The sequence below is a fragment of the Callospermophilus lateralis genome, chromosome 14 (genome assembly GCF_048772815.1).
Source record: "Callospermophilus lateralis isolate mCalLat2 chromosome 14, mCalLat2.hap1, whole genome shotgun sequence".
Lineage (NCBI taxonomy): Eukaryota > Metazoa > Chordata > Mammalia > Rodentia > Sciuridae > Callospermophilus > Callospermophilus lateralis.
In genome coordinates this window covers 10,505,444-10,519,514 of record NC_135318.1, presented here as the reverse complement: position 1 = coordinate 10,519,514, position 14,071 = coordinate 10,505,444, and the positions used below count along the sequence as shown (strand labels likewise).

The 14,071-nt window shown below is 38.7% G+C and overlaps 1 protein-coding gene across 1 annotated transcript in view; it reads left to right on the top strand.

The window, feature by feature from the left end:
- Nbas (NBAS subunit of NRZ tethering complex) overlaps positions 1 to 14,071 on the top strand; it is a 324,412-nt gene that overhangs the window by 228,280 nt on the left and 82,061 nt on the right. The window contains exons 41-42 of the mRNA XM_076833054.2: positions 2,715 to 2,944; positions 6,543 to 6,653. Of these exons, the coding sequence (XP_076689169.2) occupies positions 2,715 to 2,944; positions 6,543 to 6,653 (341 nt within the window). The remainder of the gene's footprint in view (positions 1 to 2,714; positions 2,945 to 6,542; positions 6,654 to 14,071) is intronic.

Sequence of the window (14,071 nt, the reverse complement as noted above, 5' to 3'; positions counted from 1 at the left end):
ACTCTTAGACACTTGCCCAAGTCCCACACTTCTGTATTCCCATAGTACCCTGTGCTTACTTTGTTCTGATATTTGCAATTATTTGCTTGTTTCTTTTTTTTTCTTCCATATTTGTTTATGACCTTTGGGTACTTTGGTCCCATCCCTTTCCTTTTTAAAAAACAAAACAAAACCAAAACTTATTTCTTTTAATTAGGTAGGTATGACAGCAGAATTTATTTTGATTATTTGTACACAATTGGAGCAGCACCCTTTTCATTTCTCTGGTTGTACACAATGTAGCGTCGTACCATATGTGTCATCATACCTAGGATAATTATGTCCATCTCAGTACACCGTCTTTCCTGCCTCCATGCCCACTCCCTTCCCCTCCCTGCATTTTTCCTATGCTGCCGCTCCCCCCCCCCCCCGACCAATTATGGATCAGCATCCATTTATCAGAACACTCTGCCTTTGTTTTTGGGGGGAGGATTGGCTTACTTCACTTAGCATAATATTCTCCAACTTCGTCCATTTATTTGCAAATGCCATAATTTTATTCTCTTAATGCTGAGTAATATTTCATTGTGTGTGTGTGTGTGTGTGTATCAGTTTCTTTATCCATTCATCTATTGATGGGCTTCTGGATAGGTTCCACAGTTTAGCTATTGTGAATTCAGCTGCTATAAACATTGATGTGGCTGTGTTACTGTAGTAGCTGATTTTAAGTCTTTTGGGTATAGACCGAGGAGTGAAATAGTTGGGTCAAATGGTGGTTCCATTCCAAATTTTCTGAGGAATCTCCATACTGCTTTCCAGATTGGTTGCACCAATATTCAGTCCCACCACTGTTCTCCCACATCCTCACCAACATTTATTGTTATCTGTGTTCTTGTTAACTACCATTTTTGACTGGCATGAGATGAAGTCTTAGAGTAGTTTTGATTTACATTTCTCTAATTACTAGAGATGTTGAACATTTTTTTCATATATTTGTTGATCAAATGTATATCTTCTGAGAAGTGTCTGTTCAGCTTCTTAGCCCATCAATTGATTGGGTTGTTTGCTTTTTTGGTGTTAAGTTTTTTGAGTTCTTTTTATATCCTGGATATTAGTGCTCTGATGTGCATGTGACAAATATTTGCTCCCAAAATGTAGAGACTCTCTTCACCTCATTGTTTCTTTTGCTGAGAAGAAGCTTTTTTATTTTGAGTCCATTCCATTTATTCTTCATTTTATTTCTTGCATTTTAGAAGTCTTGTTAAGGAAGTCAGGGCCTAATCCGACATAATGAAGATTTGGGCCTATTTTTTCCTCTATTAGGCGCAGGGTCTCTGGTCTAATTCTTAGGTCCTTGATCCACTTTGATTTGAGTTTTGTGCATGGTGAGAGATAAGGGTTTATTTTCATTTTGCTGCATATTGATTGTTTCTTAATATACTATTTTTAGAGAAAAGGGGCTTATCACTTGGTACATAGAAGGTGCACAAAAATTATTAAATGAATGAAAGATGCTCCCATGTCTTACTGTGATAGGGTTAGTATTCAAATCAAGCTCTTTTCACGTGTTATTTTTGAAAGTATGACTCAGAGTATGCATAGAGGTAGACAAAATTTAAATATAATAAGCTTGATTTTTACACAAGTTTACCTGCTGGAATTCAATGTTTCTTTAATTGGTTTTTATCTATACTCCCAGATTATTCCTTAATAGGATCAAAAGAAAAACTGTTAGGCTAGGTTTGGTGATATAGACTCGACATTGACAAAACTCCTGTGTAGCTCAAAATAATGGTTTTCACACATTAGACATGCTGACAGCTTACTATAATTAGGAGTGCATTTCTGAGAACCAAAAGTAAATTCTAAGTTGTTTTTCCCTGATTTGCTCATGTTAAAATTGTACCCCATCTTCCCAGAAATCAAAGTGATTGAGTTAATGCTGTTCAATTATTATGCTCCTTGTTAAATAATTCTTGTATCATGACTCAGTTGCTATTGCTTCGTTGACACCCCAGACCAACTTCAATATAAATAAATGTGGCTATTTAATCACTTATTCTCCTTTTCTGTCAGCTATTGGATTCTGGGTTTTGTTCTATTTGAATAGTTTTATTATTAGAGAAACTAAGAATCATGGAACAATAATCCTATTGAGCCTCAAATCAAGCAGAGTCAAAATTGGTTGACTGCTTTCTTAGATGACTAGAAGAGATTCTGACTTTGGGAGCTGGGGTGGGTTCCCCCCCCACACACTTATCCCTGGAGAAAACACTCTTCTCCTTAGCTCTCCAGCCATTTATAATGGGATTATTGAACTGCAGTTTTCTTGTGGAGAACACTTGTGGTCCACAAAACTTTAGTCAGAGGCAATGATGATGAAAACTTCTTCTAGAGTGAATTATTATAAGTGACCAGTTGGTTAGAGCAAAAAGATGATGTAGGTTTATGGCAGTTGTAAAAGCAAGAAGGTACTTTGTAAGTTGAAAGAATAGGGCTGTGAGCCAGAAACATGTTCCTGGACTCTGTTCTTTGTCCTGTCTTTGTAGTCTTCAGAGTAGTTTAAGAACCACCTCTGCAGTCAGCTCCAGGGCATTTGTGAGCCTTGATTAAAAGGCCATAGTATGAAGGGCCAACCAGGCTGCCCAGTGGACTTCACTATCTTCTCTTTGTTACTTACTTGCTCATGCCTATGCAATTGTGTATAAAATATAATCTTTCCATGCCTTTCACAGGCCGATCCCAAAGAGCTAATCAAGACGGTCACCAGGCATGTGACTCGACATGGACACGAAGCCTGGCCTGAAGACCTTGTTTCACTGACTGAGCAGTTACACTACTACAATGAGCGCCTCCTGGACTTCACTCAGGCACGACTACTTCAGGGCCTTCGGAAGGGGGTGGATGTGCAGAGGTTCACTGCAGATGACCAGTATAAAAGGGAAACTATCCTTGGCTTGGCAGAGTAAGTGATACCTTTGTCTTATGAGGGATGAATTTAAAATGGAGCAAAAGTAAAATTCAGACTACTAGTTCCAGTTCCTTGAAGATTCACATTAATGGTTGATACTAGCAGGACTTTCTGCACTTTTTCCATTCATATGAGGAATGCATGTGTCTTCCCAAAAGATCAGTAAATGCAGACATCGTAAGCTACAGATTTAAATAGTAAGCAGTGGGATTATTATTTTTTTTTATAAAGTTTCCCATGACTTTAATAGTCCAATACCAAGACTATGACCAAATTAGTATTCCTGGTCAGGAATCTCACTTTCCAAAGTATATGCAAATTTAATTTCTCCAGTATGTTAATACGGGAGACAGTTGACTGACTAGCTAAGGAAGACCTCATGCCATAGGTTCGGATGCCTTTATCAGTTCTGGGCCTCTAAGAAAAGAGAAGCTGCCTGGTACAAGTTTTCTTTTGTCAGAGGCAAGGAGCAAAGAGCTGCCAGTTTTCCTTTTGTGCCTTACCCCTTTCAAGAGAAGAGCAAGGCCTTGGATGAGGTGACAGTACAGCTCAAGGGACAGTTGTAAGAGTTGCTTTCTAGGTATGGAATTCCCTTTGGTTTTAATACTGATGTCTGTTTTTTGTTTCAGGAGTTTAGATCAGATGAGAAGTATTTATATGTCAGGAGGTGGAAAAGTATGTTCACACATTATGGTTATTAAGACAGTTTGTTTTTAACATCACAACTTAAGTGCTTACTATGGGCAAGGCACTACATAAAGTGCTCTGTAAACTTTAGATATCTTATCATAGATAACCTCATGAGTTCAGATGTTGTTCCATATCTCATTGAGCTGGATGTTGCTTAGGAGTAGGAGGTAACTGGCTCTAGTTTCAGTTGATGGTACAGATTGCTAGTCTGACTTTACCCTGGATCAGTCACGTGTCAAAGCCTTTGCATCTTCACGACACCACATGCCTTCCTTACATCCTGTTGCATTCTCAAGGGGCAGTTGGTGTGCAATGCAGTCTTGGCTTCCAACCTTGAAACTAAGGCTAAATTTTGCCACATTTAGTGGTCATTCATCTCTCAGGGCAAATTCCTTCAAAATAAAAAATGATCTTGATTATGGTAATGGTATGTCAGTTTTCATGGTATCATTTAAATCCTTGAGAAAATGGAAAAATAGCCTTGATATTCTCTGATAATTTTATTATCAGACACTCCAGATTATCTTTAGAATAAGGCAGGGTGTGGAGAAATTTTTAAAAAATAGTGGGAACAATCCCCAGCCATTCTCAGTTAAGGGGAGAAATATAGAATATTTTTCTCTTCTCCTCTATCCTCCTGGAAGTTCATAATTTGAGAGTCATTTAATGTCCAATTTGAAAGTGACATAAGACATCTTATAGTTCAGTCTCCTTCCTTTTTGGAGGAGGAATTTGAGAATCAGAGAGCTTTAAGGAATTGCTTAGCGTCCTACAGCAGGAGAAGAGCCTGGGTTTCCTAATTCTAAATTCACTGAGCTTTTCCTTTGGTCATTTTGTAATCCTTAATGCTGTGTTCATGATTTCATAGGAGAGGATTATTATGCAGAATAAAAGTTCATAAGGTAAGGCTTTCCTTCTGTCATTAATTACATTTTGCTAGTGTTTAACCTGTATTTACTTTTTAAAGTATTCAATTAGCCTATGCTATTTGAAGTATATACCAAAGGACAAATACAAGCCTTTGATAAGTGTAGAATCTTCTGTACTTTGAGTTGCTTAGAAAAGTATACAGCAGTCTTTGGGTGGCTTGTTTAAGGTGGTGAAAGTTTCTAAGGCTTTCAGCCTTACCAGTTCTGATTTTAGAGATGGCATTTCAGTGTCTTGTATAGATTTATAAAACCCATTTCTTGTTTTGCTCCTCTTTCTTCACTTGTATTACAATGTGACCATTCTTTAGTTTCTTGCTTGTTGTGTATCTATTTCAGTTGTTTTTTGTAAGTCCTTCATTATACACATGTCTGCAATAATACCTTTTCAGGGGTCAGACAGGGTGGTTTTGAAGAGGATATGACACAATTTGTTCCCTTCCATCTTTATCAAGTGATAAAAAATACCGGTACTTAAACACAGTATGTCCCAATGCCAGGCAATGTGCCAGACCCCCATAATAGGAAAATAGACCCCCATTTTCTTGTACTTCTTTATATGCCTAGAATTGATAATGGTCCCTACTCGCAGCAGATTCTCATTCTATCATGTGAGACAGGTACTCAAAAAATAAGAAAAGATTTCAGTTGACAGTGACCTAATCCCTAGGTTGACAAATTTATCTAACCCTGGATCTCTTCTTTTATAGCCCATGAGCAAAGAAGGACTTTCATATTTTTAAAGGTTTGTGGAAAACAAAACAATAAAAAGGCTATGCGACAGGGACTATGGCAGTAAAGCTGAAATATTTACTATGTGGCTCTTTACAGAAAATGTTTACCAGCCCCTGGCTAATCAAACATATGTGTCATGGTTTACTTAGGGTGAATATGGTCTGAGCAGTTGTTAATAACAGAGATTTCATTTGTACTTCACTGATTTTGGCCACACCTTGCCAAACAAGAATTCCATCTTGCATTTCTGCTGGGAACTAGGGGTTTTGCAGTAGACCTTAATGTGGGCACCATGGACCATTTTCTTGTACTTCTTTATATGCCTAGAGAATCTCAACCCTGGTGATGTCATTCCTTGGTTTCAACCTTCCACTTACTTTCAGTTACCTATAGAATGAGATACATGTCCGAGAAGCTTCAGGAGCCCTTTCTGCTTCATTTCTCATAGTTCCATCTGTCTCTCCTTCCTGTTGACCACCTCTGCTTAGTTAATGCTTGTTTCAGCCTCCAGCTCAAGTTTGTTACTCTCCTATCCCTATTGTCAAAGCATTTAGTGGTCTTTAAAAAAAAAAAAAAAAAAAAAACTCTATCCCCATGGTATTTAACTACTAGTTCACATATCATCTAGTAGACTGAGTTCCTCAAGAAGTATCTTGTTTATTTTTATGTCCTAAATAACCAGCACAGTACCTGTCACAACAGAGAAAACGTGCTTATTGAGTAAGTAACTATGGCTTCTCGGAGAGATACCTCACTGTAGAGAGATACTATTTGCAGAGGCTCTAGAATCTGGATCAGAATTTTTTAACCTCAGCATTACTGACATTTTGACTGGATAATTCTTTCTTGCGGGGTGATCGTTAGGCCTGTCCTTTGTATTGTAGGGTGTTCAACAGCATCTCTAGCATCTGCCCACTAGGTGCCAATAGCATCCTTCCCATCCCCCATTTGTGACAATCAGAATATTTCTAGACATTGTTAAATCTTCCCTGGGTCACAGAATTACTCATAGTTGGGAACTACTGGTCTAGATTAATTCATGGTAAATTGCTGTGTACTCAGTCGAAAAGGAACAATCAAATTCCTTGGAAGTCGGTTTCTGAATTCTTATAAAATGGCTTTTATTAAGGGCTGTAGTGACTACCCTCACAGCTGGAGAGCAATCCCAATGAAAATTGTCTTTGCCGATTAAGGTAACGTGTTCCTTTTCTCTTTCCTGTGCATGGTGGACATTTCTAAAGGACTCTCGAAGAAAATGTCTACAACATTGCTCTTTCTCTGGCACAGCGGTATAGCATCTCCCGTTGGGAAGTTTTTATGACCCATTTGGAGTTCCTGTTCACAGACAGTGGGTAAGCATGAAGTTCATATGAATGTTTATGTCCATGCTTTTCTTTTCCGAGACTATTAGAAAAAGCGTACAACTTCAGGTTTACTTCTGAGCTATAATAGACTACTTTCCTAGTACTCTCCCCCTTTCACATTTTTGATATACACATTTTTGATATTAAGCAATAGCCTATTCATGTTTTTTAGTAATAAGAGCCTTGAGTTAGATACTTTACTGTTCATTTATATATTCATTCAGTTTCTGTTGAGACTCTTCACATTGTTAGTAGGTATACAGTGGTGATTCACAATGTTAGTAGGTATACAGTGGTGAGCAAAAGCAGGCATCCTGGTTGTCTTGGAACATAGGGTATACAGTGAGAGACAGACAACAATCAAGTAGTGACATAATCAAATGTGAAATTAAAACCAGGGCAGGTACTATATAAGAGAGCCCAGTTATGTGATTTGGCATAGTTAGGGAAGGCTTTCCTGTGGAAATGTTGGTTGAGTTGTGCTATGATCTGGCTATGGTTTGAGTGTCCCCAGGTGCTCATGTATTGAAATTTAATGCCCATTGTGTATAAATAAGAGAATGGGATCCTGCTATGGTGTTTAGAGGGTGGGACCTTCAAAAATATATCAGGATTAGATAAGATTGGATGGAGTCCCCATGGTTAAATCTGGTTGCCACATAAGAGAAAAGAGAGGGGCCTACGGATATAGATGCACATGTGTGCTGCCTGTGATGCTGTATGCAACCTATGAACTCTGCCAGCAAGACCAGCCATTGCTAGATGTGGACCCTTGAGACCTCAGATCTGTGAGCTAAGTAAACCTTTTCTTTATAAGGTAGCCTGCCTCAGGAATTTCATTATAGTAATGCAAAATAGACTATTACAAGCTAAGACCTAAATATTGAGTCAGAATTGATTACAAGGATAAAGGAATCATTTCCTAAGTAGACAATATAGTAAGTGCCAAGGCCCTTTGAGGAACATGATGAGTCTGAGAGCCTGGCAGAGGAACAGGGTAGGTGAAGTCCAGTGAGTTGGGATCCTGGCACGAAATGAGACAAGCCAGACGATGCAGCAAGAACATGGATGTGTCGGCAAGGGCTGTTGACTTCTTCGTAAGAATAGTAGGCTATTTAAGGATTTGGATGAAGGACGGGAAGATAGTATGACCAGATTTTCACTTTAAGATCACTTTCATGACTATGTTGAGAAAAGATCTGAAGGAAATCAGAATAGACATATACAGACTATTTATGGCACTATTATAGCAATAGTCTGCCCCACAGGTGACATAGACTGGAGTACGGTTTTAAAAGTGTAAGTGAAGCAAAGATGGGTTTGAGATATTTAAAAGGTAAAAGATGGAACTTAATATATTAATAAGAATAAATTAGATATAAAGGCAAATGAAAGGGGAGACATCAAGAATCATCCCAGCTGGGCATTGTGGTACACACATGTAATCCTGGCAATTCTGGAGGTGAGACGGAAGGATCATGTGTTGGAAGCCAAAACTGCTGACTTAGCAAAAACCTGTCTCAAAATAAAAAGAAATGGGATGTTGCTCATTGTCCCTATGTTCAATCCCCCCCCACTCACTCTCATCCCCAGCTTTTTACTTGGTCCACCTTTTGGGTGGTAGCATCATTCAGTGAGATGAAGCACTCTATGGAGGTCAAGCAGGGTGGAGAAGGGAAGAGAATGGGAGGTTATATGTACTGATACACCCCCGTCCCCCCAAAAAATGGCAGTCAGCTATTGGAACTTAGCGATTTGGAATTCAAAGGAGAAGGTGAGGCAGAGGAACTGGCTTGGGAGTTATGTGCGTGTCGCTGGTACAGAAGCTGTGTGTGTGTGCGCGTGCACTCTGGAGAGGAGTGTATGGTCAAAGAGGTAGGCTTGAAGCAACCGTGAGGGCCTTCATGGTAGCTGGTCGAGAGCTGCTAGAAAAAGGAATTAGGGGAGAGCAGTAGGATCGGAGCGGGAGAACAGGAATGGTGCTGAAGGGTATCGTGGCCAGAGCCTTTTAAGAAGCAGGGAGAACTGAGTGGGGTCAAATCCTGCTGAAGGGTCAAGAGATGCTTATGATGTTGCATCTTTAATTTTTATTAATCAGTGAAATTTTAAGTACTTCATTTTAAGTATTCATCAGGTTACTACATGGTGACACTGCTATCCATGATAAATACTGCCCTGGCCTCACTATTTTTGAGGCATAATAATATGTTCAAATAAATGTTTCTTCTGATGTGCGTATTGGCATTTAAAAAAATATCATGGCATTTTGTTAATTCTTTTTTTTTCTTTGTTACATAAAAGGATTCCATATCTGTAAAAACAGGAAGCTTCATTGGTCTCTGAATATATTATAAATTATCAGGCAGTCGAGTAATGTACAAGACTGTTCCTAGCATATCATTATACCTGATAGCAGTGTGATTATGCAGATGCACAGCAATTACAAACCAGGAAATCATTAGCTCCTCGCATCATTACTTGTGAGTGGCAAAGCACTTGATATTGATTTAGCAAGTGTGTTAGGTCCTCTGTGTTCTTTACTTAAAACCCTTTGCCTTACTATTCAAACTTTTTTTTTTTTCCTTCGTGGATTGGGAATTGAACCCAGGGCCTTGCACATTCTAGGCAAGCACTCTGTCACTGAGCTGTAATTCCAGGCCTTTTTAAAAATTTCATTGAGACAAGGTCTTGCCAAATTGCCTGTGAGGTTCTGGAACTTGTGGTCTTTTTGCCTCTGCTTCTTTTGTAACTGGGGCTACAAGTGTGCATCACCTCTTCCAGACAACTAGTTAATCAAACTTGGTAATCTGATTATTAGAAATCAGCCTTGTTAATACAAAAATATCCCATCATTAATTAGTTGAATTAATAGTAAATTAGTAAATAAAACTGTTCCTTTAAAAAAAAAATCACACCCTCCCCTTCATGGAGTTCATTCCCCTGTCATTGTACCTTCTCCCTCCTCTCTTGGTGGACTTGGAGGTGTGACCCCACAGCAGCTTCATAGCCTGGTGTGGTGAAATGTCCTCAGCCTATAGAGTATGAGCCCTCCAGTCGGATGGCTAGATCAGATCCCATTGATGTCATCCTATCTCTGTGTCCTTAGACCAGAACATTCACTTCCCTGAAGTTCATTTTCTTGACTTTAAGGAATAATAACAATGATTTAATGGTAAAATATTTAACCTACAGCAGGCAATGCATGATCAGTGCCTCACAAAGGGCAGTTATTCCCTGTATCTCTCCTATCAGAGTTCTCATAAACACCCATACTTGAGTTCCTGGTTTCTTTTCCCCCTTCTTATACTGTTTTAAGCAGTATACTGCTTTTCCATGGTCATGCCTGAGTCACTTGCAACTGCTGGACAGTCTCTCATGGCTGCTTAGTCCTGCTGGAGTATGTTCTGCCCTGAGGCTCGAGGTGGACTTGTCACTCACTGCACATTTAGTATCCATTTCACCCTGAGGCTGCACTACACATTGGTGGATCTTAGACAGCAGGAGCGCTCAGTGGGCATGTGACCTGATGGGTCAGCATGGGGTTTGGAATCAAATCAAGTTTTAAGATCCAGTGCTACTGGCCAGACCCACCAGCTGTGCAGCCTTTTGAGTGTTTCCTAATTCTCTTAAGTCACTGTTTTCTTAGTTATAGGGACTATTATTCTTACCCTGGAGGGTTGTGAAGATTGGAAGAAATCTGTGGAAATTGTGTAACTAGGTGATTCTTTGAGTACTATTCTGGTTATTGCTCTTACTGTAATTTTTGTTAATTTTGCTGACTCCATGAGTGTCTCTCAGTTTTGGACACAGGATCCTTTTAAAATACTGGAGTTACATGTCTGATATACTAGAACTATATCTATTAATGTTGTTGATGGTATTATTATTTAGTATCTTTGTATTCCAAGCACAATGTGCTGAGTCACATTCTTGTCCCCATGGAGCTTATAACCTAATAGGGACCCCTTCTTCTCCTCCCTGTCCCCTAAAATAGCCCAAAGGTAAATTGCAAGTTTAGTAAGTACCGTAAAAAGGGTTCCTCTTCACAGGGACCCTAGATGTGTTGTGCTATTTTTCATAGTGAATTTCATATTCTCTAGGGAGGATTCATTCATCTCAAATGCAGAGACGGGCAAGAACATGGTATCTCTGTGAGGAGATGGAACAAATTGTAGTGTATCTGCCTTTTTCTGAGTTGAAGCAGATGAGACCAAATTTATGACTTGGGGTTGTTATTGATCATTCAGTGAGGTCTGTGTCCAGGTTGCCAAGTTGTAAAGTATTCTGTATACCTCTTCCAGGTTCCTCTCCCTTGAAGACCCTGACACAATTGAGGAGGTGGTATCAGAGTGATTAGTATATGAAGGGGGGAGATTTAAAGCCATACCTATTTCCTAGAATTTAAGGTACCTCAGTTTATTAAAGGCTTGTTATAACTTTGAAAATTAAAACAAAAATCCAGGACCAGGAAAGATACATATTAGAGTAGGAAATGTTGCATGTAGATATTCAGATCATAGGCCTTTCAGGTTTTTTTAAATTGAGCCATAAATTTGGTTCTAATTTCTTTCTTTCTTTTTTTTTTTTTTTTGGTCAGGGCTGGGGATCAAACTCGGGGCCTTGCATATATATGCCAGGCAAACGCTCTGCTACTGAGCTCCATCTCCAGCCCTTGATTTTTCTTTTGAACTAAGGAGAGAGAACTTAACCAGAACTGTTGTTTGTACACACACACACACACACACAAATACACAAGGCCTTAAAAAATGAAGATACTAATTTCCATTGCTTTTAACTTGACCATTCATAGCAGAAAATGTTCTATAAAGGAACTCATGGAGTATCAGTGTGACAGAAACTTGTCTCTGAGATATTCATTGCTGATTCTTCCATCAACTCTCTGGGTGTTTTTTTTTTTTTTTTTTTTTTTTTTTTTTTTTTTTTTAAGTTGGTGACATTCATTTTGCCCACATTTTCCCTCTAGTAGTTATAGGTGCTGCTGCAAGCTGCATTGCAGCCCCAGTCTGCTGCGTTGGGGTCATCCTGAAGCATTCACACCCTACCCTTCTTGGGTTGATCCCCTTGCAAGTTAGCATGCTGGTCATTCCTGTTGATTTGTAGACCTCCATGCTTTGGAACTGACTAGTCTTTGGGGAAATGGCCATAAGTACTCTACTGAACTATCTCTCACATAAGCAATCTCATATGAAAATATTGGCTCTGTTGCTTTATTGAGAAAAACAGAGATCTGAATTTGGGAGACCCAACTTGGAATCAGTTTCCATCTCTTACTAGTTATGGGATTTTTATCTGTACTTTGGCTTACCTCAGAGAACAAGAATAACGAGGTCTTCTGCAGAGAGTTACTGTGAGGAGTAAATGAGGCAATGGGGGCAAAAGCACTGGCAGGTTATTGCTAAATTCCGTTTAAATCCCATCCCCCTTGCTCTCTTCAGCCTCGCCCTGCAGCCCTCTCCCATTCTCTTTCTTCCTCCTCCCTCTCACATTCTAAGTATCCCTTTCAGCTAATGGAATTGCATTATCATTCAGTCTTAGACTGAGTACAGAAAAATGTATTTAAATAAACTTGTTTTCTAACTTTCAATACTTGCTGATTTTGAGTCATATTTTGGGGCAATTGGCAACTTGAAGCCGTTACAGAACACCTTAATGGTGGGATTAGTACTAAAAGTTTATCCCTTATGCATCGAGTACAGCTAACACTAGCTTCTTCCTGTAGTTAATCTTTGAAAGTTAAATATGCACTGTATGTATAAGCTGCTTTATACTTAAACTTGGTTCAGGAAAATGCACTTAAACTGTTTTTAAGGGTAATCATTAATTTGATTAGTGAAAAGTCCATAGTGGTTTCATGGTATTTCTTCCTACTCTCTTGAATGTAAGTTCTTTGGAATTGTTTTCTAGGCAGAGATTTCATTTCTTGTTCCAAAGGGAAGATAACAGCTTCTTTCAATGGAAACTATTAAAACAGCTATTGATTACTGGCATCTATAAAAGATCTCAGCACATTGTAATTTACTGAAAAGGAAGGTTTGGGTATTTATCAAGTGTCAGTAAAGGTATTCCACTATCTGTCTTGACAAGATAATTAGGTAAAATTGCACATGAGGCAAACTGAATTGTAGGCACAGAAGAATAAGTGGGTGGGCACAGGAAAAAGTAATGTTGATTGAGAGAAACTAAATCCAAAATCGAGTCAAACACAGATGAACTAAATAGACTGTTATGATTTAGTCATTGTTTTCCATTTTGTGGATGAATCTGTCTTGAATTCTGTTTATCAGGGTGTTAGGAGTGAAGTGTGACAGCAGAGCCCTTCGAGATTATTGCAGCAGAGCTTTCTGTGCTATTTCTCAAGTGGTTATTAGTTTGGACACTTGACCTTCTCGAGTCAATGGCTGCTGTGTGATGTGTGGACAAACTTAGACTTTTGAGTCCAGACAGATCTGGATGCTTGGACTTAGGCAAGTCATGTAACCTATCTTGATTAGCAGTTTCTTTAACTATGAGTTGATAATGACCCAGTTTTAACTTGCTAGCCTAGCAGCCACCATAATAAAGGCAAATTTGTTTTTCTTCTCTGTTCTGCACCTTTTTCTGCTTGCAAGTGTTTGTCAATATGCATCATTTTAGCGGGGCTACATGGCTTATTATTTATCTCCTCATTGTCTTCAGACCTCATTTTGCAAGTTACTGTGAGTCACTTTCCTATACTACCATATGCAGTTTTTTTTTTTTTTTCCAGAGATGACATTGCACAATTAAGAGTAATGAGAGGGGTCAAGAGTATTTTCCAAACAGTCGCCGTTTCTGCTGTCCTGTTCCATGATCAGGCCTTGTGCTTTCTTGCTGTGGTACTTTGATTCATATTATTTCTGCTTCATTCCTTTCTACAATGTCAACTCAAGTACTTCTTTAAGTCTTCTGTTATCATTGATTTCTACTTCTGCAGTCATAGCTTTTAGTGATCTTTCTCTTATTTAGAATACAATTTTATGTCCTTTGTCAGCACTTACCACTGGTTTGCATTGTTGTTCAATGCCAAGTACGTATAACTAAACTCGATTTTCAGACCTGGAGGAGAGTTCTGTGCTATAAATCTTTATATCCTTCCCAGAGCACAGTGCTTTGGATATAGATGACACCTGTTTATAGAGGACATCCACTCATCTATTTGGCATTTGTAAGTCATGTTATTGAATGGTTCTTTTGTATCACACACTGGATCTTGGAACTGATAAACTAAAGTTAAACAAGATGTAATATGATCTATGCCATCATAGTATAATAGTTAAATATGTTATGGGTATCAGAATATTTAGCATATGTCAGTGACTCAGAAGAGGCAGTGAAGGAAAATTTTATAGATAGGGATATTTTTGCAA